The sequence below is a fragment of the Podarcis tiliguerta genome (genome assembly GCF_965153285.1).
Source record: "Podarcis tiliguerta genome assembly, chromosome: 16".
NCBI classification, from domain to species: Eukaryota; Metazoa; Chordata; class Lepidosauria; order Squamata; family Lacertidae; genus Podarcis; species Podarcis tiliguerta.
In genome coordinates, this window is record NC_139549.1 from 39,923,895 (window position 1) to 39,951,050 (window position 27,156).

The following is a 27,156-nucleotide window of genomic DNA, read 5'->3' on the forward strand; positions in this document are numbered from 1 at the left end:
ATGCACATTAGTATATATCAGAAACAGCATTTCAGTGAACTGGGAAGTTCAAAGTACATTGTTTTGGGATGGGAAGTTGCTGAATAACATTCTTGTTTTCATTTTTCAATATTGTTCTGTAAGCTGCTCTGGGATTTGCTTTGGGGTGTAGAGCAAGACAGAAGAATGTTCAATGAATAAAAATGAAAAGATGAACTGCAGAAAGTAAAAGCTCTCTTGTCTGACCTGGGGTATTTTAGGTGAAACAAAAATATCTTGAAGTGGCAAAGAGAATGAAAGAATATGAAGATTTGAAATATGACCAGTGGAGAGATAACACAGAAGATAAGCTCCCTATTCTATTGAAAAAAACTCTCCTTGCTAAAGTTCATCCTTCTGGAGCTATTATTCAGGCTAATCCAGAGACCCGTGAGCAGGTGGCTATAATTTTTTTCTTGTTCCAGCCCTTTGCATATCCTTGGGAAGATAAGGATCTTGCATAATAATTTTCAGTTTAATAAATTTCTGTTTCTATTTGGCAACATTTCTTTCCCCTTTTGTCACATTGTCACATTGTCCTCCTTTCCGTGGTGGTTGATCTTCTGGGATGTAGAGTCCACGTACTGAAGAGATGGACACTGGAGAGAAAACTACTCGTTTCACAGTTAACTTTTCTCCCAAGCTTCGAGAGATAATCAATGAAACAAAATATATGGAACAACTTGGATTTCCAGTGCCTGAAATAGCTAGGAATGTGGCCCTTCAGGAGGACAAATTGCTTAGGTAAGGATATCATGTGAATCTGCTCTTGTCAGAGTACATGGCAAGGGTGAAGCTGTTGGTTCTCCTTCATTGGTGGAGAGCATTCTGTTGCAAATCATTCCTCCTGTTTCCTCTGGTAGAGTCAAGCAAATCGGTAGACTTTGTTGCTTCAATTGGTGGAAAGCCCTTTCAGTTCTGGTCCTGCCTGCTCAGTGCTCACAGGCTTAGAGAGGAGATTTCCTCCATCTTTGTGTTTTTGGCTTGCTGCTTGCTCAACTCAGTAGCAGTTTGGTCTTGGCAGGAAAGGCAGAGATTCACCTCTTTGATGCTTTCAACTGTTGTTCAAAGGGCAGGACTGGCCCTACTACTAGGCAGAGTGGGCTTCTGCCTTGGGCAGCTGGTTCTGATGCATTATTTGTTATTGTTCGTATTTATCAATCACCTTCCAATTAAGTTCCAAGGCAATGTACAAAAAAAAAGAAGTCTAAAAATTGCATGAGGAAAAACCAGAAGGCAAATTTAAAAACAAAACAAAGTTGACACCCATGACATTTTCTGTCCAGCTGAGAAAGCCCATGGAACAAAAAAAGTATTCAACTGTTTCTAGAAAGTGCAGATTGTGACTTGGCAGGAACGCTAACCTGCAGAATAGGGGCAGCCACACTGAAAGCCCTGCTCCAAATTACTGTGGAGCAGGCTTCTGGTATCTTTCCAACTGGAAGGAAAGAGACCTATGGGATATAGAAGGGATAAGGTCATCACTCAGTGTGGGGCACCATCATGTCCTTCAACTCAGGCAGCAAAATATATTGGGCTTGCCCTGTTGAAGAAGTAATAATAGCTGCTCCCAACTGTCACCAGAAAGGAAAAGATGGCTAAGTACTGCACACAATGTAATGTCCTTAAGAGTCACTGAGAATTTTCAAGGGGCAAGGTAGCTTCCAAGGCCACTTATGAAAATGAAGGGCTGAGTAGAACTTGGTCAGGTAGCATACACTGCACATGGAATAATGATGATGATGATGATGCACATATGAAAGGGTTGCTTCAGCTACTCTGAGGAGATTCCAACAGAGTATAAAAAACATAATGAAACATCAAACATTAAAAACTTCCTGATACAGAACTGGCTTCAGTTTTCTTCTGGAAGCCATATAGTAGTTTATCTCTTGGACATTTGATGAGAGGGTGTTCCACAAGGCAGGCTTTCTTGGTAGTTTGGTGAACAATTTGAAGATTTCTCTTTTTGATTTCATTTGTCCCAGATCTTGGGATGGGGGTTGTCCTCCCATTAAAAGGGATACAGGTAAAGGTAAAGGTACCCCTGCCCGTACGGGCCAGTCGTGTCCGACTCTGGGGTTACGCGCCCATCTCGCTTAAGAGGCCGGGGGCCAGTGCTGTCCGAAGACACTTCCGGGTCACGTGGCCAGCGTGACATGCTGCATCTGGCGAACCAGAGCAGCACACGGAAACGCCGTTTACCTTCCCACTAGTAAGCGGTCCCTATTTATCTACTTGCACCCGAGGGTGCTTTCAGACTGCTAGGTTGGCAGGCGCTGGGACCGAGCAATGGGAGCGCACCCTGCCGCGGGGATTCGAACCGCCGATCTGATGATCGGCAAGTCCTAGGCGCTGAGGTTTTACCCACAGCGCCACCCGAGTCCCTAAAAGGGATACAGTATATTATTAATTTGCATGGACCTGCCTAGTGGAAGAAGTGGAAGGAGCAGCTAACACCAGAAAACACTTCATTGATCAGAATAAGTCTTCATGGTAAATCCAGTGTGTTCCTTTCCTATGACATTTTGTAGCATTTTTTTGCCACACACGGGCTGTTATTTCACTCTGAAGGAAATGGGGAGGGGTACAATCAGTTTTTTGGCCCTTTGTGTGCCATTCTGGGAGGGTCCTGGTGTGATGTAGCTGTGAGCCCGCAGAGTGTTGAATCCAGTTGGGAAAAGAGAAAGTCAAGCAGTGTTTCGCTGGTATTGAGGTTCTAGGAAGCTAAGACTGGGTCAGGGTGTGCAGGACCTGGGACAGCTCACACTGCAAACTCCCTAGGAAGATCAGTGTTGTTGATCTGAGTACTTAAATAGCAACACAGGCCTGTTAAGTACCTTTGCTGAGAGCTACTTAGAGTTTAAAGACAGAGCTCTGGCTTGGAACCTGGTACATGGGTATTGCTGGCTGAGCCCCTCTGTTTGTATCCCAGAAGGGATCATGTTTGTTAATAGCTCTTTGCAAAGCAACAGTACAGCACTGAAGTAGCCAGTTTTACCAACTTTCTCCCAATGAGTGCTCTCTAAATGTGTCCAGAGACACTCACTGTAATTATAACCATGCATTGATTTATGTGGAAAAGTTCAACTTCAGATATAGACTGGTCAGTCCCAGAAAAGAAGACAGTAGGCTGTTTCTGCTAATATCAAGGTTTCCTGGCTCAGCTTTTTCAATAGGCTTCCTCCCACCGGCCACCCCCCGCTGCTTTTAAAATGCTTCTAATTCAAGAGAAAATGCAGCTTACTTTCCTCCTTTTGTACAGGCAAACACACTACATTTCTGCAAAGCGTATGAATTGTACTTTAGCTTCAGTATTTTGCAGAGTCTTTCTGCAACTCCCATTGCAGAACAGGTTCCATTGCCTCTTCCTGCTCTGCTTGTGGGCCAGCTGCGTGGTATAGAGCCCTAAAGGAAGTTGTCACACACTTGACCAAACTAAGGGGCAATGCTAAAGGCAAAATTTAAAACACTACACTTTGTTTTTGTGTACTAGATTTTAGTTTTCTGAATATGTTGTTTGGCAACATGTTGGTATTTTGAAGGAGGAGTGGGAAGAAATCCTTTGGGGGAGAATTTTGTCCCCATCTAAAATTGCAGGCTCAGAGCTTGCCTTCCCACAAGATGGTAGAGCCGCTCTGCCTGCCCACTACACAAAGCTGGTGGGCACAGAATGGTTCAAGCACCCTCCGCTCAGACTGCTGTATCTTCTCTTCCCTACACTCCTTTGTCACTTGATGGAGTGGGAGGCGCTAGATGGTGCTCAGTTCTCCTGTGGCAGAGTTTGGATAGAGCAAATAGCCAGGCCCCAAAGGCTTAACTATTCCTGGCAACAGATGCCGTTCAGGTAGTGATGGGTTTTGAAATGTACATAGCTACTAAGTTAACCGTGGACAGTGTTGGCTTTTAGCCACCCTGCCCTACAAGGTCAGCACCCAAGGAAAGTATCTCATTGAACCAGGGGTCAAGCCAACCCTCTCTGTGGAATAAATAGGAATTCCATTGCCTGGTCACTTAGCAGCTTAAATTATTGTATGCACTGAAATGAGTATAGAAGAGGAAAAGGCATTGTATTTGGATGGAACCGTTTGGTGTGCTGGAAAAGTGGCTTTTGAACCCCACAGGTTCTTCATAAGGCTAAAATGTTTCACATCTTAGCAGGGGAGACTATGAGTGTTCTTTTAATTTTTTATTATACATCATTATTTAACTTTTTAGCACTTGGTTTTTTTAAAATAATACTGAAAAACAGCAAGGAGCCTTCTTTTAAAAATGCAGAGCTACAATAATGTGACATTTTAAACAAGTTTTATAACAAATACTAATCATGGACTAATAAGTGTTTCCATATAAGCAAGTCAGTCTTAATATCCTTGTGGACTTTATTTTTCTTGGTTTCTAAATATTTTGTCACATTGTCACTGTAAAATGAGCAGTTTAAGCAGTGCCATTTATTGGAAGATGGGGTTGCACCAGTTGACAGCCTTTATTTGGATTGTCCACGTGGTAAACAGGCATTCCTCTCCATCAGGAGTGCTCTGATGGTGTTTCCTGCTTGGCAGGGGGTTGGACTCGATGGCCCTTGTGGTCTCTTCCAACTCTGTGATTCTATGATTCTCTGCTTGGAACATGGGAGCAAGGGGCATCCAGAGAAGCAATGGAACTGTAGTTTCTTTTCTTGAGGAAGGAGGGAAAGCACCAGCTTGGAAAAAAAACACCTTAAAAAAACCAGCTTGGGGAAAAAACAAAAAACCGTTGTGTAAGGTGTTCAGAAACAAATGTTTTAAGACCAGTATAATTTGGATTGTATGATCCTTGGTAGGAGCTGTCAGGGGTTCCGGAGCAGAGTCACAGGAGAGGGAAGAAACGGAGAGCGAGGGGGAGGAGTCGGAAGGAAATGTCAGCGGCGACAGTAGTCCGAGGTCTCTGAGTCTCTCCAGTGACTCGGAGGATTCACAGAAAGGGGCCCCCATGGTCAGGGCAAGGGGAGTGCCCAGGGGGACACCTCGGGAAGAAGGGGCCAGAGGGGACTCAGAGAGTAGCAGCTGGAAATCCGGACCAGCGTCCCCCCCAGAGTGCAGTAGGGGGGAGGAGTCCAAGGCATCGGGATCAGGGAGCGCGCAGGCAGAGGGAGAACGTGAGGCAGGACTGACCACACCCTCGTCAGGGAGCGAGGAAACGGTCATCCGGAAAGTAAAACGCGCGCGCGCGCCAAGTTCAAATGTACAGGAGGGCGGCAAGGTGGGCAGCCCGGGTAGGGAGCCAGGTCCTAAAGCCCGCCGAAGAGAGGGGGAGGAGTCAGAGGGGTCAAGCTCTGCGTCGGAAGAGTCCAGGAGGAATGAGACCCCGGGGGGTAGTAAGACCCAGAGGAAGAGAGAGAGAAGGAAGAGGTGGAGTAAGATTAGAGTCTTAAACTGGTGCACAGGGGGTGGAGATCCAGACAGAGCTTCGCCGGTCTAAAGTCCAGACGTAGGGCTGGGACGCTGAGACTTGTAAATGGAGACTATTCTTCAATAAAGACTTTGATACTGTACGATCGGCTAGCGTTGGTCCTTGGTGAGCTGGGACCCGGAGCCAGCTCTGACAGGAGCAATTTAATCAAACCTGTATGCTATCTGATAGGATATGTATTCAATTTGTCCCTGAAGAAGAGCCTTATGATTGAAAAATGCTTTGGACCTGAATGCATTGTTTCTGTTGCACCTTTGAGCTCTCCTGCTTCCTTTGTTCCTGTCTTTCTGGTCTCAGCAACAAAGGTTCTCATTCTTTGCATGACCCATGGGATGCTTTTTCAGATTGCACCGTTGCGTAAGGTGTTCAGGGTTCCTGAGGCAGACTTCTACTGCACTATATCCAAAAAGGCAATATCTACAGCAGAGTCACTGGGAGCTGACATTAGGCTTCTTTTGATGGCTTTAAGACTGTTCTTTCAGATGTTACCCATTTTTAGACACTTTGATGCGTGCTGATTTCTCAAAGTGTGTAGAAATCTGTCTTTTGGAGACAAACTGATATGAAATTGGCACACCTGTAACCACTCAAATGTGTCACTGTCAAGTATCTTAAGATGAGGTGATGCCTGAATGAAGCAGTTCTTAACAATTTCCTTGTGCCTCTTTCTTTAGATACACTGATGGCATAAAACAGATGTTGGATCGCTATCACGCATTAATAGGAACACTGAATGAAGCAGAGACCCAGCTTCTGGATGAACAGATACAAGACCTTTGGCGAGTTTTCAGATCTGGTTACAAGAGGCTCAACTGGAACTCATTAGGTAGTACATTTTCCCTTGTAAAACAGCTTCAAGGCAATAATTATCAGTTAAAATTTGCTAGAAATTGACATCTTTTTCCTTTTGTCATTCCATCCTATAAAGAGAACAACCTAACACTTGGGTTTTATCTGAGATATATAGTAATTATTCTTTTTTCTTTTCTTTTTAAATATAACAGAGGGGAAAAGAAGTACCATCAGCTGCCATTAACAATAAAAACATTCCATCAATCCTGAGTTAAACATATAAATGAATAAAGGCTGTCTGTATGTCCAAATAGGTATCTAAGTAAGGTTCATGGGTATAAGCAGTACCTTGTTGTATAGTAAATAAAGAAACAATAACACATTTTTAGTTCTTCTTAAAAAAGAATGGGTATAGTGGCCTGCCTGATGCTATTGGACTCCCAGCTCTCCTCAGTCCCAGCCATCTTGGCCAGTGGTCTGGGATGATGGGAGTAGAAGTCCATAGAATCATAGAATGGTAGAGTTGGAAGGGACCCAAGGGTCATCTAGTCCAACTCCCTGCAATGCAGGACTCTCAGCTAAAGCATCCATGACAGATGGCCATCCAACCTCTGCTTACAAACCTCCAAGGAAGGAGAGTCCACCATCTCTCATGGGAGTCTGCTCCACCGCTGAACAGCTCTTACTGTCAGAAAGTTTTCCCATATGTTTAGTCGGATTCTCCTTTCTTGTAATTTGTAGCTGTCCCTCTGAAGAACTATTTATATTGGTGCCAACTTTGCTATATCTTAGAGCAGAGCTTTCCAAACTGTGTTTCACAACATGTTAGTGTGTCAGCTGCAGTATGTAGGTGTGTTGTGCGAATGCTCCTCCCGGGGCTGGAAAGGAGTTAGTTAACCTCCAGTTTGCTAGTAAAACTGAATTACTGCACTGTGAAATGAAGCATGTCTAAAAAGTGTGTCACAAACCTTAAAATTTTGGAAAGCTCTGTCTTAGTGTAGGTCTCAGAATGGTTTTGTTCGTTCCAGCATTTGAGATATTATGTGTGTGTTTTTCAATCCTTGCTTGTGTTAGTTTCAGTCAAATGTATTGGATTGCTATCACTGATACAATATTTTGGATTTTTCTGCTGCTTTTTGTTGACATCCTTGAGGACTTGCTAATGGACAGCCATGAGAGACATATTTTGAATGCAGTGCATACATCAGGCTCCCGAAGACACACTTGCTTAGGCAAGCATTCCCCTGGACTGAACTTCTGATTCTATTGTTCAAACTGACTTTTAACTGTTGTATCACATAATTTAATTAAGGATGTTTTAATGCCCAATGGATATGGTATCATGTATTTTAATTATGTATTGATTTTATAGTTGTAAACACCTTAGAAGCCATGTTGGCATATAAGCAGTAGATAAATTAATAAATAATACATACATACCTGCATACTGGGTGTAGACTAAAGACACAATAATGATCTGGACTCCCTTTGTTTCAAAGGTATTGGTGACTACATTGTGCGATGTACCCAGTCCATTGGGAAGTTTGAGTCACTTGTCCATCAAATTCACAAGAATGCTGAAGACATGTCTAATAAGCTTTTGTTAATAGAATCCACCAATTTGTTCAAAAGCCCAGCTTCCAAATTTGAAGATTATCTTCCTGGTAAGCCTGTCTGTTTTTGTTGATTCTAGGCCTTGTACAGTCATTGGTGTGGTGCAGAAAGTCTAGGTTCCAGGTAGATCAATTCAGTCTCCCTGTAGGAACAGTATTTATGTAATAAGGTGTGAAATGTGATTTGATGTGATTTGTTTCTGCTGCTTGATAAAACAAAAGTCTGCAGTGCACTCTGTATGCTACCATGTACACACCTTTTCTTTGTGAAGAAAATGGCTTGAAGCAGTCCTTGAAGGCCATGTTCACATGAACATGAAGCAAACAGTGTTTCCTGCTTCTCTAGGGGCTATTCAGGAAATTGTTCCAAATATTGTTTTTTAAAAAAATATTTAAGATTTATTTATATATTACTTATTTCTGAAATCTCTAATCAGTGCACATTAAAATTATAAAAGCATACAATGGTTCAGTGTTCCAACTAGTTGTGTTTTCCTTCAAGACATTCCATTCTACTCTCCCTTCTACTCTTTTATTTCTTTCTCCCACCCCTCACCAACTGGTACTGCGGCCACTGAACATGTTCAGCCTTCATTGGACTGTTTCAGAGGGAGTTGCCCTTAGGTGTGGGTTTTTTCTACTTCTGCAAACTTTGGAGTCCCTCCTAGTTTGCTAATATCTCCCTCTTGTTTCTCTGTAGTCCCATTTCTGCTACATACCCACCATAACTCTGCACTTAGTTTGCTATTTGTATGCATGTATAGGTGTGTATATAATATGCTGCTGTTTCCATTTCTTCATTGATTTTGGGATACCCCAGAGCTTCCCTGTCTTTGCTTTTTATTGTGCGTGTTGCCATTCTCTCTGCACTAGGTAAAGGCCCCCTAGGAAAGAATTGAGAGGCACAGACTCCTTGTAGTGTTTGCATGCACAAGCAGTACTGGTGTTAACGCTATCTGTTTTTGAAAAGGAGATTGTGCACCCCTTTCTTCCTCCTACATTGAACAGCCCAGGTTTAAACACTGTTACGTGTGTTTTTTCAGTTATGTGAAGTTACTGTCCTCATAAACACTGCTTAAGATTGTTTGATTATCCATGTGCTTGAGGACAAGTTATGAAGAAACCTTGAAAATGAAAGCTGGTATTCCAGTGGCTCCTCTAGATATTATTTTACCCACACATTGTGTAAACGGGCACCTAAGAAAGTCTAAAGATTAGCCCTGGTACTGAAGCTGTAACTTGTACGAATTCCAAATAACTCTTCATGTGGAGTGGATTTTTCAAGGAGAATCCCAGCATATTATTTTGTACATTTGTTAGCGACTGACAAATCTTAATTTTGCTACCCACCTTGGCAGGGGCGAAAGAATACTTTGAATACATTAAGCATGAAAGATCCAGGGATGTTGAACATATGGTACACAAGTACGTTTCCATTGGCCCCCTGCTAACAAAAATGGAGGGGCTTATTGTGAACACCAACACTGGCAGGGCCTCAAGACTGGTTCATTATTATGCCTTTTGGGAAAAGAAAGTTTACCAGAGCTTGACAACCCTGATTCTCAAGTAAGTCTGTTTGAACATATTTCTTCCTCTTCTGTCTAGTTGTTTGCTCTCTGAGTGCAACTTTCATTCATCTTTCCCTGGTTGGTGTGCAGGAGACACCCAGTAAAGAGTAGGTTAGCATCACCCACCACTTAGGCAAAGCTTCTTCATATGACATAGCTTTGCTGACTAGGCTCAGCTCCTGAATCCCTGCCCCAGTTCCTTTTCCTAGGTCAGATCTCCTGCTATTTCCCTGTTTTATCTTTCCTAGATAATTATCTCCTTTGGTTAGCTGAGTCAAATTCTGCTCTTTACCACATGCCAATTGGGAAAGGAATATTGTGCAGTTCTTATGCATGTTCTTTCCAAGGAGTCCTCAGGGACACTCCTGCAGTTTGCCATAGGATGTTCTTCATGTTCATTTTTATCAGGACTGCTTGGAAGGGGCTTTGGCCTTCACATTCCTTTTGTTCTTCTACACATGTCATGCTCTGGGGCTGACTCGGCTCCTGTTGGAACTGTGTCAGGGGCTTTTGAGCTGAGCATAGTCTACAAAGCTGTGTCACAAGATGCTTCTTGGCTTAGGTGGTGGGGAATATTAACCCGCTCTTTACTGGACACATCATGCACATTTTCTGGAAGGAACATCAATGATAAGTGCCAGTGTTCTGTTTCTCTTTGCAGAAATTTGCAATCTTTCAATGCCGCTGTGACAGGGAATACCCCTCTCTTTCAAGCAGAAACAATTTTATCAGCTCCTGAAATCATCCTCCAGCCAAATGCTCCTGAAATTGAAAAAATGTGTGTACAATGCATTCGAGATTGTGTGGAAGTTACTAAAGTGAGTATTCTGTGTCAATTTGCAATGAGGTCTAGGTGAATTTCCTTTTCTTTGATTTATGTAACAAGACAGTAGAATACCATGCTACCTACAATGATTTAGGGGCATTAAAATTAAATATGCATGGTTCAATTAGGTATATTCCATCAAGAAACAGATTTACAGATCAGAAGAAGTCAGTGAAATGATGTAGCCTAATTTTTGTATGATGTATAATCCAGCCTCCTAGTTAAAAATATAAGTGTTTTAGTAGTGGGATCCTCAGTCTGTTACTTGTGCAACCTGACCCTTTAAGAGAAAATAATCTTCCTGGCTACACTTCTATTCATTAGGCCAATAATAAGTTTGAGTATGAACTGGTGAGGGAAGGATCACTCATACGTGTTCAGCAAATGAATGACCCACTGTTCAATCAATGCTTTGAAATACTGCATTAAGGCGGGCTCCATTGGACCAGGACATCAAGGGATTGATAGCAATGGAGTCAAGTGACCTGGAAGGAGGAGAAATCCTGAGGAGGAACCAGGAGGATCAACAAAGTTATATGATCTCATAACGGTGACAAAGAAAAAGGAGCATGAGGGAGGGGGAAGAGGAGCACAGGACAGTAGTTTGATAAGAGAGGTGTTGGCAAGAGAGTGGAAGGGAAGGAGTAGAAATTCAGGAGTGGCTATGCAAACCCTGAAGGGTAAGGAAAACAGAATGGGATGTACAGTGATGCCTTGGGTTAAGTACTTAATTCGTTCCAGACGTCCGTTCTTAACCTCAAACTGTTCTTAACCTGAAGCTCTACTTTAGCTAATGGGGCCTCCTGCTGCTGCCACTGCGCCACCAGAGCATGATTTCTGTTCTCATCCTGAAGCAAAGTTCTTAACCCGAGGTACTGTTTCTGGGTTAGCGGAGTCTGTAACCTGAAGCCTATGTAATCTGAAGCATATGTAACCCGAGGTACCACTGTATTGAGAGAGCAGAAAGGGCCTTGAGTTATGGGCGTCTAGCAAAGACCTCTGTCTTCTCATATTGCTATGCTGGCATCACTGATGCAAATGCAACTGATCTCCATGATAGCACCCCCTTCCCTTGCTGATGCAAAACCCAATAAGGTCTTTTGTCTTCAATGCAGCATTTTGTTCGCTGGATGCATGGCACCTGCATTGATTGTCCACCACAGCAAACTGGTGACGACGAGCCCATCATCTTTAGTTTCTTTAGCGATATCTCCCAGAACCCTTTAATCATTGAGCAGGCCATCCTCATTTCTCAGAACATGCACAAGCTTCTGGGCTCCCTCACAAAATACCTGAACCGGTGGAAGAGGTACCGCCCTCTATGGAAGTTAGACAAGGCCATTGTTATGGAAAAGTTTGCTGCCAAAAAGCCAGCCTGTGTCGTCTTTGATGACAAGTTGCAGTTCTACCTGAAGGTAGCCCAAGAAGTGATGCAGCAGCCCATGGTTAAAGACGAGCAGTGCATTCGCCTTCAGCTCGAGCCTTTGGCTTCTACGGTGCAAGAAACTGCTAAAGGCTGGATGGCTTCACTCGGGAAACTGCTCAACGAATCAGCCAAAGAGGCACTTTACGAACTCCAAGAACATATTGAAGTAAGAAACTATTTGACTGGCAATGAATCATTTTTATCAGGGGTAGTTAAGCAGTGGTCATCCAGAGGTTCCCATCAGCCACGACCACCGTGGCCAGTGCTCAGGGATGGTGGGAGCCACATCTGAAAGGCCAAAGGCTGTAAAATGCCCTTATCAGTGCTACTGCCCAGTTAAGTCTGCAGAATATGGTCGGGTGGATGGGGGAATGGATACAGAAGGATGTAGCGAAGCTTCGATAATTTTCTATAATTTGTTGGCGTGTTAAGTCCACTCTTCTTTCATTTGGGCAAGGGGGAGTAGTTGAAGGGGATAGTTTGTTCTTCTGAAAGTTTGCTTTAAATTGTACCATGGCTCCACAGGCAAGCAGTTCCTTCTCTTGTTAACCCTTTCCATCTCCCTAAAACATTTCTATGTTCTTTCTTCAAAAGTTCCCATATTTTATTAGTCTCTGTCATCTTTGTACCATCTCTCAGATACTCCAAAAGTGTTCACACTTTTTCTGACTGTGCAGCACATTCCCCACTGCCTTCTTTCAGTAAAATAACATAAGGGAAAATAGCAAATCCAAGGCCATAGAAGAGGAAAGACAGCACGTGCTCTCTCTTCAGTCCATACCCAAAATACTGTATCCAAAAATATCCACAGCTAGAATTGAAGCTCTGGGGCCAGCAGGAGGCTGGAGGACATGTGGGAAAGTGGCTCACCACCTTACCTCTGCATCTAAACACTGCCCCAGGGACTGTATGGCCTCTCCTGATTCAGATGTTATGAAGAAAAAAAGCTATGTGTTATCAGCATACTGATGGTACCTCACCCTGAATCTCCTGATGACTGCTTCCAGTGGCTTCAGATAGATACTAAATAGCATTGGGAATAAGATAAGTGGCTGCCAATGCTACTGTCTGGACTTAGTCCCAAATGTAGGAAAGGAACCACCCAAAAATAGTGCCCCAAATTCTCATTCCCTGGAGCTGGTCCAGGAGGATGCCATGGTATCGAAAGCTGACGAGATCAAGAAACAGGAGCAAGGTTGCAATCCCCCTGTTTCACCCTTTGCAGAGGTCATTCCACTGGGATTGATGTAGCCCTGATTGAAGCTGGCTTGATTTCTCAACCATGGGGGTGCATAAATTGTTGCAATCCACTGCCTGCCACTTATATAACAAACAAATATTTGTTATGCACGTTATTTTTGCAGCCCCAAGCTACTTCATTTTCATATTCTTGCATAATATAGTTTGCTGCAAGATCCTGAGGATCTATAATTGTATTTTTTATGAACAAATCATCGCTTAGTTAATGATACTGATGAATTATTGAAAGTATTTTCAGCTAAATGTTTCTTTCTTTCTTTCTTTTTTAATGAACCATTCTCCCCAGAGATTATCGCATAACCTTAAGACAACTCCCAGTACCCTGGAAGATCTCAAATTCGTCTTGGGCACAATTGCCGAGATCAAAGATATGTCTCTAGAAGTGGAACTTAAATACTTGGATATTCGTGAGCGATACCGTACCCTTGAAATGTATAATATTCCTGTAAGTGAAATGCTGCAGTATTTGTGATAAGTGCTGCAGAATCTCAAGATAAGCTTGCTCTATAATTTCCATTTGTTAAACTGGGAAGATGGGACTTTTTTGAAAGTCTCATGTCCCCAGACCTAATGAGTCACAGGCAATCAGGGAATTGTTGAAGGACCAGCTCTGGGTCATACACTGGACCTCAGAGTTTGGCAAATCTGGGATCATTCTTAGACAGGCTTCCTCAAACTCGGCCCTCTAGATATTTTGAGACTACAATTCCCATCATCCTTGACCACTGGTCCTGCTAGCTAGGGATCATGGGACTTGTAGGCCGAGTTTGAGGAAGCCTGTTCTTAGAGAATCTGCTCTGACTTATATGACAGTAAATTATTATGGGAATGGGCTCAGTGGTGAAGTGCCAGCTTTGCATACAAAAAGTAGCAGGTTCAGTCACTGGCATCTCTGGTTTAAAGAGGGAGATGATCAAGACCCTTTTCTCCTGGAAAGTTGCTGCTGGTCATAGTAGGCAGTGCAAGATGGGATGGACAAATAGTCTGACTTAGTATTGGTGCACATGAACAAGATGATGGGCAAGAGGATGAATTGCAGGGTCACAGTGTAGACCCTACAGGGCAGGCATGTGTAATAGCCTGCTTTTCTACTTGCACATGCAATGACTTGGGAGTGTGAAGACATAGCCAGGGAGAGGAGGGTTAAACAACCCCTTTCTGTCCTCCTCACTTATGTTCTGCTCATATTTGCAGCCTTCAAATTTGTAACATCTAGTAGTTTAGTCTACAACTTTAACTCATGAGCTACTTCAATTAGGCTTTGCTTGACTTGGTTCTGGGTCATGTGATTCTTTCCCAACTCAGCTATTCCAGGCTAAGGTGCAACAAGAATGTTGATGGGAAAGGGCTAGAGCCACCTCAATAAACAAAGCTGGCACTGCATGTTAGAAGTGCAACAGCAAAGATCATTCAGTTAGTAACTTAAAGATTCATTCTGTTAGTGTTAAAGACCTGAACTAAGGCTCAAACTAAGAAAGACAAAATCTCTCTGTTCATTTCTCCTTAAATTAGACACTGTTTTTGCTAAGTAAAGTGTTATAAAGGGTTTTGGTTTTTCTGGCATCCAACTGTGTTATTTAAGTGACTTTGCAGTGCTGTGGATCTGAGAAATCTAGCATGGCAAAAGGAATCAAAATGCAGGGAGCTCTTGAAAGTAGGATGGCAGAATACAGATTGGTTTGTGTGTTCTATAACACCAACATGGATTGGCTTGTTGGAAATTTAGAGGGCTGTTGCAGATAGAGACCTTGAGGATAAGTGAGTTGGTAGAGCATGAGACTCTTAATCTCAGGGTTGTGGGTTTTCACATTGGGTGAAATCTTCCCGCATTGCAGGGGGTTGCACTAGATGACCCTCATGGTCCCTTCTATGATTCTAAGAGGGCAGGTTGTTGCTAGCAGTTCTCATAGAAGAACCATTCATTTGTATGAAGTGTCAGAGTAACAAAATGTATTGTGACTCCCCAGATATCCTCCTGGGCTGCATGCTAGCAGATTTAGACATGATCTGGAGCCTCAGACACACTTTTAAAAATTGAAATATTATTTTGCTTTAGACAACAGAAGAAGAACAGCAGTTGGTGGAAAAGATGAAGCTAATGTGGGATACACTTTTTAATGATGCAGCATCAGTTGATCACAGCCTTGGAAGCATCAAAAAGACATTTACTGAGGTACTGTTCCTTTAACGTATATTGTAGAATCGGATGAATGCATTTGGAAGAGGAGCTAAACTAATTTGGTTCATATTCCCTCTAGATCACAAGGGAGCAGATTGCAAACTACAGTAAGGAAATTGATGATTTTTACCATAGGTTTATCACTGAAGGACCAGGTTCTGTTGGTGAGAATCTTGACAGAGGTAAGAATGTGTTCGGGCTAGTACTCCTCTTATTAGGCAGCTGGAATAAACAATGGATAATGTTGCAGTGGCCCAGAATTCTTCAGACCTTCTTATACGAGAATATAAACACCACGGGTTTCCGGCCATGCTTACAAATCAATAAAATATTTTAAACAGTTTTCAATTATAATAAATCAAGAAGTAGAGTGGAAAATTAAATATTTAAAACAGAAACAATTTGAAAAAGCTAACAAACCAGGAAAATTATTAGCATGGCAAATAAAGGAAAGAGAAGAAAAATCCTGTATAAATAAAATCAATATAGGAAGGTAGATTTGTGGAAAACCCTAAAGAAATAAGAGATCAATTTATGAGTTTCTATACATAATTATATTGAGCTAAACAGGGCATTATAGATAAAATGCAAAAATATCTAGAGGCTAGTGGACTATCTAAAATACTAAAAGATAAAATGTTAATCCTGATTGGACTGGTGACAATGATGGAGATCTGGAAAGCTCTGTTCTGTCCGGTTGAAACTAGGGATGGGTGAATCTGTCAATTTCAGTTTCTATTTTTCCAGTCTTAAATTCAGTTCCTGACATTTCCACAGCAATTCGCAAATTTTAGTTAAAATTATCTTCCTTAAAATTTATCAACATTTTAGTGCAATTTTATCCTAATACATTTATTTGAGAATAATTTTGGCTAATATAAGCATTTTTGCAAGCAATTTCAGCTAGTATAATGCATTCTTGAATGTTATTTTCACACACACACACACACATATATATATGCTTACACACATTTTATGTTAAATTTGTACATATTACCCATGTGGAAAAGTGCATTGCAAAATTCTGAAAATGTGAGTTTCAAGGAAAATGTGAGTTTCAGTTTGCATATTCCTTTTGAAAAGTCTTTGATTAGGTAAGTATGTCTTTAAGTGTGAACTGAATAAAAATTATCCCAAGTGTCTGTTGGGACTCACTGTGGCCTCAGGTGAACTTAGAGGGCACTGTAGAAGAAAACACCCAGAACTTGCTTGCATCTGTCCATTGGAAGAGAAGGACAGTAATGGGGACCAAACTATCTCATAGGGAAACTTGTTTCCCGTTACTGATCTTTTCATTGAGAATCTGCTGGTAGATTTCCTGGGAAAGTGTTCTGGGCCAGAATGTGTTTTGTACAAGAAGCAAAAAGCAGTTAGATCTGACCTGAGCTTCTGTTGTGGATCAGATCTTGTAGAGATTTCACCTATGGGAATGTCTATAGCCAAGTGCTACATATGGTGACTACCACTCATCCATTGATGCCATATATTCTCTATTGCCATCTGCAGGATTAGAGCTAATGGTAGTTTTTGAAAAAGAACTGGAGAAGCATGAGAAAAATCGTCAGGAACTGGCAAATGCTGAAAAACTATTTGACCTTCCAATCACAATGTACCCTGATTTAATGAAAATCCAGAAGGAGATGAAGGGCCTGAGGCAGATCTATGATATTTACAAGTTGCAGCGAGTAAGTGGGTTTGTTTTAAATAAGTGTGTGTGTGTGTGTGTGTATATATATATATATATATATATATATATATATATACCGTAGATTCCAGCGTATAAGACGACTTTTTAACCCCGGAAAAGAGGTTAAAAAGTCAAGGATCGTCTTATACGCCGGGTATGGAGCCCGCCCACTGCTGCTTCGGAAGCTGCAAAGCTGCCGCAGCAGCAGACGGCGGGCTCTGCGCTGGGAGGAAGCTGCCCGGCGAAGCTGCCCAGCGATGCTAAGCCGGCTTTGCTGGGCGGCTTCATCCCAGCACGTAGCTGCCCAGTGTATTAGGCGACTGGGCTTATAAGACGAACCCCCAAATTGGCAGCTGCCAATTTGGGGGGTTGTCTCATACGCCCAGTTGCCTAATATGTCACAATCTACGATATATATATATATATAGAGAGAGAGAGAGAGAGTGTTCTCATGGCTGAGGGCTTTGTCTGAATCATAGAAGGTTCATGCTTCAAATCTCACACCAGGTCGGTGGCATCGAGTTGTGCCCAACATTGGGGGGTCTTGTTGCACATGCATGGCATCACATGTGTGATGCCCCCACAAACCTGGCCAGGTCAACTCAGCCCACCATCCCCCACCTACTACCACCTGCCTTACCTTTGTGAAAGGGACACAAGGGGCAAAAATGCTTCATCCTGCATGTCCTTGGCAGAGATTGCCAGCGCGGCTTCTGGGGAGGCGCTCTAGTGATCATCAAAGGGACACACAGGGGGAAGATGCTTCGCACTGCTGCATCCCCGGGGAGCCTCAAAAGGATGCAACATCAAGGTCCTGGTGTGTCCTTTTGAGGATTGCAGCAGAATTTTGGGGGCCCCCTTCTTGAAAGTATGGGGGCTGGCCCCCATGTCCCCGCATAGATGGCACACCTGCACGAAATTGAAGTGTATGGCCTATTTCAGTCCAACCATGCATAAGCAGGGGCTTGGTCCATTGGGTAGAGAAAGTCAAATGGAATTATTTACTATCTGTACATTAAGCTTTAAAAATAAGATTGCTTTCTGGACTGGTAGGGGAGAGCAGTACCTTTTTAGGGTGTGTCTACACTGTATTTTGAACAAGTTTTGCATTATATGTAGCTGCAGGTATTTATTTTATTACATTTGAATCCCTCAGTTCATCAGAGATTGGCTTCCAAAGCAAATTATAACAATTTAAACTCTTGGTGTGTGCACGGTAGTCACTTCTGTCCTTTGATGGTTGGTAATATAATCCAGGTTCCAGGTTTTTCTCTCCAGAGGGAAAGTTCAGGAGAAACAGTGGGTGGACTTGGAGGCTAGTTGGTGACAGCTAGTATACACAACATCTAGACTTCTATCTAGAGATAGATGTATCAGTCTGTTTCTGGTTTATCAATCTCTCATGTACAGGCAGCGTTCCAGGTCATCATGCAGGATGGTGGAGTGCACATAAACCTGCTCCACCGTGTTACGGCACTGCCCCACCTTGCCCCCCTTTTCAGCTACTACTAGGTTGCCACGATGTGCGCATGCATGGTCATGCATCAGTTGCATGTATGTTCCTCTACTTCATTCATAATTCTGCCCCATCCCATTTGCACATTTGTCTCTGCTGTCTGTACAAGGATTTGTTTTTAAGATAAATATTTTATCACAAAATATATATCTCAGTGTGAAGATTTCTAAATATATTTTACACTTATACATTTCTTTGTGCATTTTGGTACTTTTTTAAAAAGTGAGAACTGTATTGCAAAACTTAAGAAATGTGAAAGCTGAAGGATAATTATATTCCAGTCTGTTTATTACTTCAGAAGGTACAAATTAGCTCAATTCTCTTAAAAGTGTAGACCAAACAAAATCATCCTACGTTCCCAGTTCTTACCCTGATCAGCACTTCCAGCTTTTTATGTGCAATACTTTGTACGTTCTCTTTTTTGGCCAGAGTCTACTCTCCTTTCCTACTCAACAATGTGTGTGTGTGAGAGTGTGTGTGTGTGTGTGTGTGTGTATGTGTGTGAGAGAGAGAGAGAGAGAGAGAGAGAGAGAAGGGTGTACACCTTCTATAAATTGGTTCAGATCTAATTATTTTGATCCATTAAACCAGGCATAGGCAAACTCCAGCCCTCCAGATGTTTGGGAGCACAATTCCCATCATCCCTAGCTAACAGGACCAGTGGTCAGGGATGATGGGAATTGTAGTCCCAAACATCTGGAGGGCCGAAGTTTGCCTATGCCTGCATTGAACCATGTGAATGAGCCATGTGGCCATGCAATTCCTCACCTTTTCTCTCTTATATTGTGTTCCTTAATTCAAAACTTCCAAGGTTTCTTAAAGTGCAATTTTCAATAGAACCAGGAAATTAGATTGAGCAATCCTTGCTAACCAGGACATCAAACTAGTCCGATTCTGGTTTTATACTCTGGTTTGTAGGACCATGGCAACTCCAGTGTTCCATTTCAAATGTCACAGGAAACATTAGACATATTGAATTAAGGTGGATTACAGAAGGGGAAAGGAAACAAAGTGGGAACATGCAGGCAGGCAGCTCATTCCTAGTCTGATATAGGTTTCTTAGACTGAGTTTGTTATGACTTAGCTAGACCTCTACTTCCTTCTCAGCGCCTGGAAGCTATGTCTAGATTTTGAAAAATAGACTGTCCCACCTATTTTTCTTTTTATGGATTCAAGAACTGGGAGAGGAGGAGGAAAGGACTAGAAGTCTCCACCATTTCTCTGGCCATCAGACTAGATAGTTAGTTAAATAATAATAATTAATGATGTAAAACTGTTGTGAATTTACACCATCAAGAGCAACAAATGTGTTTGCAATATTTCTCCCTTTTCACTTTTTGGCTTGACAGATTTTTCCCCTATGCTAATTAGAATTTACCAAGGGAATTATTATTATTATCATCCATGTGTCCCTTGCAAATTCCTTGTTGAGGTGAATAAGGGAACATTTGCTTTAAAGATCTACTTAGCCTAGGCCTGGCATTCTTAATCTTTTCTTCATAAAAATAAAATAAAATAAAAATCTCTGTCTAATCAGCAAGATACTGTTACAAAAGCCCGGTACCTGCCCCTCTCTCTGCCAAGCAGTGGCAAGAGTTCATGGGGCTACAGGCAAACACACAGTGTCTGTGTCCCTTTGGAAACTGTCGTGCTTTAAGAAATATGGTGTATTCACCTATTTGCACCTTTGGTCTGCATGGAGGGGGTCCAGATCTTACAGCATAGTCATTCCAAGAGGCAGCAGCATAAGCTGCCTGCAGCCAGCCCACTTCTAAGATTGATCTCAGCCCTTCCTCCTCCTCCTCCTCCTTCCCAGAAACCCCTTGCCCTCCCCCAGAGCAGTTACCTTGGCAACCTTCCAAATCCCTAGTCTGTGGTCACACCTGGGGCAAGAAGTTATCTTTCCTTGTTAACAACCCTCAATGGCTCTCTATTGTTCCCTTAACTGCCCTAGCTTGGCCAGGCTACCCAAGAATTCCTTTGCAGCTTATATTTCTCCCTTCATACCACAAATAACCAAAATCCTAGCATTTATTAATTTTACCCACATCCATAACAATATGTTTCTTATAAGTTGTTTCCTATTCCCAGGCTGCTAAAGAAGAATGGTCTCAGACTCTGTGGGTGAACCTCAATGTGCAGGTGCTGCAGGATGGTATTGAAGGGTATATAAAAAACCTTCGCAAATTGCCAAAACATGTCCGAAGTGTGCCTGTCGCATATCATCTGGAAATGAAGATGAAGGCATTTAAGGACTCAATTCCTTTGCTGCTGGATTTGAAAAATGAAGCACTGAGAGAGAGGTTTGATTTCAATTCATTCATATACGGTTGCATGTTAAAGCCAAACATTTCAGTGATTTGAATCTACACCTGATACATTTCACGCCTGTTTCTTACTCTGTGGTGATCATGGGCAAAGCTGTCAAAACAGGCAAGTTTTTCTAATTTTGTGTCTCTGCTGTTCTGGCCAATGCATTTGATAATATTAGAAATTTATGTGGGCATAGAAGTATCCTTGCTGCAAAATTCCCATGCTAAGCAGCTACTGAGACTTAATGGATATCACAACTCTGATATCATTCCACTTTAGTTCTCTTCTTTTGTAATAAAATTCCTTGCTGTTTTAAATGTCCTCTACAGTGGTCCCTTGGTTGTTGAACTTAATCCGTTCCGGGAGTCCGTTCAACTCCCGGAACGGTTCAAAAACCAAGGCACACTTCCGATTGGCAGCAGGACCTTTTTGCACTCAATTGGAAGCCATGGAAGCTGTGTTGGACATTTGACTTCCAAAAAACGTTCGCAAAACGGAACACTCACTTTCGGGTTTGCAGCGTTTGGGAGCCAAAACGTCCATGTACCAAGGCATTTGACAACCAAGTTATGACAGTATATATGACTTTTTTTGAGGGGGGAGCCTCCAAATGTACACAAGTATGGGTATGGGACCAGGTGTTCCCCAGGGTGTAATGTGCAGTTTTCTCCTAAAGCAACATATCTTGAACCAAAGCACCTTACTGTTGATCTGTTAACACTTTTCAGGCACTGGAAAGAATTGATGCGTCGAACAAATACATTTTTCGATATGGCAACAGAAACATTCACTCTGGAGAATATGTTTGCCATGGAGCTGCACAAACACATTGATGTTATCAATGAGATAGTTAGTTCTGCTGTGAAGGAACTTGGCATTGAGAAGGTAAAGTTCCCCTTTGCTATTCCTCTTTCTTTAGGGCTCTTACAGCAATATCTACAGCAAACGATTAGAAACTTTGAATTTATTTTTTTGTCTTCTCATAGGGTGTAAAGGAAATAGTAGAAACCTGGGAGCACATGAAATTTACTGTCCAAAGGTACTTCAAAGGCACTCAGGAACGGGGCTTCATTTTGGGAGCTGTAGATGACATAATTCAGATCCTGGATGACAATGCAGTCAACCTCCAGAGTATTTCGGGGAGCAGATTTGTAGGACCTTTCCTGTCTCTGGTTCACAGCTGGGAAAAAACTCTCTCCTTGATTGGTGAAGTGATTGAGGTAGGGAAGTAAAACAGAGTCTACTTCATGAGTGGTTTTGTAGTCTCTTTTATTTACCTGTTATCGTGTGCCTGGGCAATGAAACCCACTGCCCCTTTATCTTAAGTAACAAATACAGAAGGACTCGGACAAGCATATGGGGTTCAAATTAGGCCACAACTTTATTGATTACAAATGTAAGTGTTTGGCATAGCATTGGGCACATCTGCTACGTCTAGCCCACCTGCTGGAGAAATCTGGGGGTGGTGGCCAAACCTGATAAAGGATGTCCCATGACATACATCAAAGACCTGACAAGTTTGCCACACTGGGGATTGCTGTGGCCCTCAGCCCCCACCTGGGCAGAAAGACAGAAGTACCTCCCTCAGGATCCTTTTAATGTGACATACCGCTGCCATGGAATGGTAGGGATGCCGCCTGCATTTCCTCCTCTGGCAAGGGGAAAGGATCATATCCAATGCCATAACTGCCAAAATTGTGATGCTTGCTATGAGGAAGGCAAAAAAACCCCAGATAGGCTCAATTAGCCTGAGGGCAAAATTCCTCTCTGGCCCCCAATATGGCAACTGAAGTGATCCATAGCAAGGTCAAGCAAATACCAAAACAAGGGAGGGAGGGAGGGACATCTGGAAGGTGACTGCAGTGCCGGACAAGGCAATTGGCCACTTTATACGCCCAGCTCTACGCCCCCCTCCCTCGAAGCAGCCCCCACTGGCCTGCTTGTGATTGGCCAAATTGAGGCAGGCAAATTAGAAATTCCCTCAGCCGATGGGAGAGGCAGCTGTGTCTCCCAACAGCCATGGGGGGGCCTGGCACAAGGAAGAGGAGGATGGTGGTGGGCCCTGCTGTGCCACAACTGCTGTCCAACTCACAGGCAAGTGAACAGAGATTTTCCCTTTTAAAAAAATGCAATATTTGACTTCCCTAGGTCTGGATGATAGTTCAGAGAAAATGGATGTATCTGGAGAGTATATTTATTGGTGGAGATATACGATCTCAACTGCCAGAGGAAGCTAAAAAATTTGACAACATTGACAGGATATTTAAAAGGGCAAGTATCTGACTTGTGGGTTAATGGGAGCATTGAAGTACAGCAAATTAATAATAATAATGATGATGATGATGATTTATACCCCGCCCATCTGGCTGAGTTTCCCCAGTCACTCTGGGCGGCTCCCAATCAAGTATTAAAAACAAATAGCGTTAAATGTTAAAAACTTCCCTGAACAGGGACTGTATACATGGTTTGAATGCATCTTATATGCACAAACACACCTGCAATCCATGGTGTTAGCTATCAGTAGCTTCTCATCTTCTTTATTTATTCTTACCTGCAGATAATGGCAGAAACGGTCAAAGACCCAGTAATAAAGAGATGTTGTGAAGCTCCAAATCGTCTTTCAGACCTACAGAATATAAGTGACGGCCTGGAGAAGTGTCAGAAGAGCTTGAATGATTACTTGGATTCCAAGAGAAATGCTTTCCCCAGATTCTTCTTCATATCAGATGACGAACTGCTTAGCATTCTGGGCAGCAGTGACCCACTGTGTGTTCAGGAGCACATGATCAAGGTGGATAATGGGCTGATCCTAGAAACCATTAAAGGCCCTTTCACATTCTCCCTTTCTGTTACAGCAAGCGGTGTATACAGTTGGATTATGAGGCAGAAGGCAGGGGCAATATGGGTGCTTCCCACTGGTATCCAAGGAAGCAGGAAAATTATCCAGAATTTCCAGGCCTGTCCTGCTTCTGACAAAGATTCTGATGTTTATAGAAAATGCTCTTTCACATGATATATTGTTAATCTATGGAGTTCCTTGCCATAAGTTGCAGTGGTGGCCACTGGCTAGGTTGCTTCAAAATGGGATTAGACGAATATATGGAGGATAAACCTATCAATTGTTGTTAGCTGGAACAGCTGACAGAACCACCATGTTCAGAGGCAATTTGCTATTCAGTGCGAGTTGCTGGGGAGCAAAGGGAGGGTTGTTGCCTTCATGTTCTGCTGGTGGACTTCTGATTATTATTAAATTATAACCATTAAAATAATTTAAATACTGGTTTTGCTTTTAAGCAGAAATACAAAAGCAGTTGATTGGCCACTGTAGGTGCCTGGATGTACAACTAGATGGGAATTTGGTTTGAGCCAGCTTTCCTTTAGTTCATTTAAGAGAGTTTTAACTAACTGTATATTTTGTCCAGACACAGAACTAGATCACAGGTATATTTCACATTTCCAAAATGGTTAGATATCTGATGACTTAATAACTGTCAGTATTATTCTTGGTCACAGGGCAAAGGAGCAGGCAGGAAAGGCTAACCCACTTTCTTGTTCTAGTAAGGAAACTCCTGGCACATTGAGGGCACCCTCAGAATGAATCAAACTTGCTGTTCTTGTTTTCCACCAGAGGATGGATCAACCCTTTTCCTGCCTGGCCTCCTGCCCTGAATATCAGAGTGGAACTACATGGAAAATTCAACTTCCAGTTCCTAATATTTATTTACTAAAGTGTGGCTTATGTATTTCTGTAAATTTGGGAGTTCTATACTTTCTTAATGGGTATTTTCTAGGGCCATAAACTTGCATCTACTAACCAGGGATAAGGTCTTGAATCATCTTTGAATCTGAAGCAAATCTTCAATCAGGAGAATATACCTGAATTTCATACTGGTGATGCCATTCTCCTATGTGAGTAGTGTCATTGCTTCAGTGTTATGTCCTCCTGGTATATTTCAGATGTATGACAATGTAGCCGCTCTGAGGTTTCATGAAGATGACAGTGGCATGAAGATAGCTACTGCTATGATTTCTGCTGAAGGTGAAGTGATGGAATTTCGAAAGGCTATCCCAGCTGAAGGCAGAGTGGAGAACTGGATGACTGCTGTACTTGTTGAAATGAGGAGGACCAACAGACTTCTTACTAAAGAAGCCATTTTTCGGTACTGTGAGGACAGAAGCAGGTGAGGTAATCTAATGCAACACATTTGGTTGGCAGCAGGGTGAGCTGAATGAGTCTTGTCAGAAAAGAAGGCAGGGTATAAATAAATTAACAACAACAACAACAACAGTGTTGTGTAAGATAGTATTTCCATGGCATCTCTTTATGCCAGGCTTCCTCCACCTGGCACCCTCATGATGTTTTTGGATTGTAATTCTCATCATAGCCAGGGATCATGAATGATGGGAGCTGTAATCCAAAATGTCTGGACAATGCCTTCTGCAGTGAAAGTTGTGGCAACCTCACGGTCCAGGATGGGCTGTTCAGTCTGCACAATGTCATATTGTATACATAATTCCTACAATTTAATTTAGTATTGTGCTGCTAAATCATGAACATGGGATTCTCTATCCATGTAAGATAACATTCTGGTATAAAAATTGTTATCTCATTTGCACCAACATGCTAGAATCTTTGTCCATCTTGGCTGGGAACTGCTGCCTTCTGGTTCTGGTTGTCCTTGCTCTTCCTGATTGCTGTAAGCACAGCATGATGCATATCAGAGATCAGTGCACTTTTGATCAACAGGAACCTGTGCATCTGCCATAAGGGCTATGTTGCTTTGCACACAGATCTAACATTTGTGCCATTGCATTCCACATCCCTAGGGATGTAACCACCATAGCCTGACTGATCAGGGCCTGTATAATCCTTGCCGATGAGACTCAACATTTCCTTATGCTTCTTTCTTTGCATTACAGTACTGCACATTTAAGCTCAGCAACCTTTTCTGGCAGTACCAGCGTTAGTTACTGACATTTGCCAAGCTGCCCTGTGGTTGTCAGCAAACATGTCCACTAGACATTACAAACTAAAACTCTATATTTCAGTGGTGGTTTTCACAGAATAGTCCTACAGAACATATACCCACCTATTCTACAATGTGCCCTCCACATTGTAATACTCACTGTAGCATGTGATGTAGTTTTTGCAAATCCCTCGGTGTAGATGTTTCATATAACAACCTGAGAAAGGAGCATTTGCCCATCTACTGTGAATGGGTTGGCATAATGAGACATTGACAATTATATCCTAATATTGGAATGGGCTGTCACCACACATACAGCTTCAGGCTTGGCTATACATCTCCATGCTGGGTATGCTTCCCCTTTGTATCCCTGCCTTCTTGGTGTTTTATTTCTCTTGGTTAGCGATCCTCCTAATTGAGCTGAAAACTGAAAGTGCAACTGGAGGGAGGATAGCCAATATAGACTAAGTGATGTACTTTTGTCAAATTAGAGAACACAACCCACAACATGCATGTCTCGGGTCGATCCAGAATCCCTGTGATTCAGTTTTTTGTATCCAATAAGTGATGTGTTCTTAAGTCACGCACCGTGTCTACTGTTTGAGGCATTTCTGAAAGAAGGTGAGCTAGAAGGCAGCCTAGCCAGGCTAATGGATGGTGCCTTGCCATCTCAGCTCTCCTGCTACGTCCAGAATGCTGTACAGTCACCCTTCTTTTCAATATTATAATGATTCTTTGAGATATATGCTTTTTATCTTTGTTTTACTTGATTACTGCTGGTCACCTGGCAAAGTGATTCTGCTTTTTCCTTAGAGTTGACTGGATGCTGATGTACCAAGGTATGATGGTGCTGGCTGCCAATCAGGTGTGGTGGACCTGGGAAGTAGAAGACGTCTTCCGAAAAGTGAAGAAGGGAGAAAAACAGGCAATGAAAAACTACGCCAAGAAAATGCACTTCCAAATTGACTCGCTAGTAACCCGAATCACCAAACCACTAAGCAAAAATGACAGGAAAAAATACAATACCGTTCTCATAATTGATGTCCATGCACGGGATATAGTTGATATATTTGTAAGAGACAGGTAATTGCAGGGTCCAGATTAGTAAGATTGCTCTGTTTAATAAAAGTAATGAAGCCATTCTTGAGGTCCCTTCTGTGCTTCAATTTCCCCTTTTCCTCCTCCATCCTGTCTGCCTTTCTAACTTCTCTTGATACCATTTGCTGAACTCTTTTGACTTTTGATGTTGTGTGTTTCATGGAAGCCTGGAACCTCTGTCTCCCTCTCTCTCTAGCATCATGGAAGCTCGTGAATTTGAGTGGGAAAGTCAGCTGCGTTTTTATTGGGACCGAGAACCAGATGAACTCAATGTGCGCCAGTGCACTGGTGCCTTTTCTTATGGCTATGAATATATGGGCTTAAATGGGAGACTGGTCATCACACCACTCACAGACCGGATATATCTAACACTCACACAGGTAAACCAATAAAGGGGCTTTTCATTTAGCTTAGGCTCTTAAGTGCTGTTGAAAACAATGGA

The 27,156-nt window shown here is 42.5% G+C and overlaps 1 protein-coding gene across 1 annotated transcript in view; it reads left to right on the top strand.

Moving 5' to 3' along the window:
- The window catches only part of DNAH10 (dynein axonemal heavy chain 10), a 103,080-nt gene that overhangs the window by 19,278 nt on the left and 56,646 nt on the right, over nucleotides 1-27,156 (top strand). Inside the window, exons 14-32 of the mRNA XM_083418919.1 lie at nucleotides 240-416; nucleotides 593-762; nucleotides 6,144-6,295; nucleotides 7,761-7,925; nucleotides 9,233-9,440; nucleotides 10,104-10,260; nucleotides 11,384-11,860; nucleotides 13,241-13,399; nucleotides 15,011-15,127; nucleotides 15,213-15,315; nucleotides 16,640-16,818; nucleotides 20,428-20,639; nucleotides 21,378-21,534; nucleotides 21,636-21,869; nucleotides 22,798-22,920; nucleotides 23,207-23,440; nucleotides 24,607-24,830; nucleotides 26,430-26,699; nucleotides 26,911-27,094. Coding sequence (XP_083275045.1) covers nucleotides 240-416; nucleotides 593-762; nucleotides 6,144-6,295; nucleotides 7,761-7,925; nucleotides 9,233-9,440; nucleotides 10,104-10,260; nucleotides 11,384-11,860; nucleotides 13,241-13,399; nucleotides 15,011-15,127; nucleotides 15,213-15,315; nucleotides 16,640-16,818; nucleotides 20,428-20,639; nucleotides 21,378-21,534; nucleotides 21,636-21,869; nucleotides 22,798-22,920; nucleotides 23,207-23,440; nucleotides 24,607-24,830; nucleotides 26,430-26,699; nucleotides 26,911-27,094 — 3,702 coding nt within the window. The remainder of the gene's footprint in view (nucleotides 1-239; nucleotides 417-592; nucleotides 763-6,143; nucleotides 6,296-7,760; nucleotides 7,926-9,232; nucleotides 9,441-10,103; nucleotides 10,261-11,383; nucleotides 11,861-13,240; nucleotides 13,400-15,010; nucleotides 15,128-15,212; nucleotides 15,316-16,639; nucleotides 16,819-20,427; nucleotides 20,640-21,377; nucleotides 21,535-21,635; nucleotides 21,870-22,797; nucleotides 22,921-23,206; nucleotides 23,441-24,606; nucleotides 24,831-26,429; nucleotides 26,700-26,910; nucleotides 27,095-27,156) is intronic.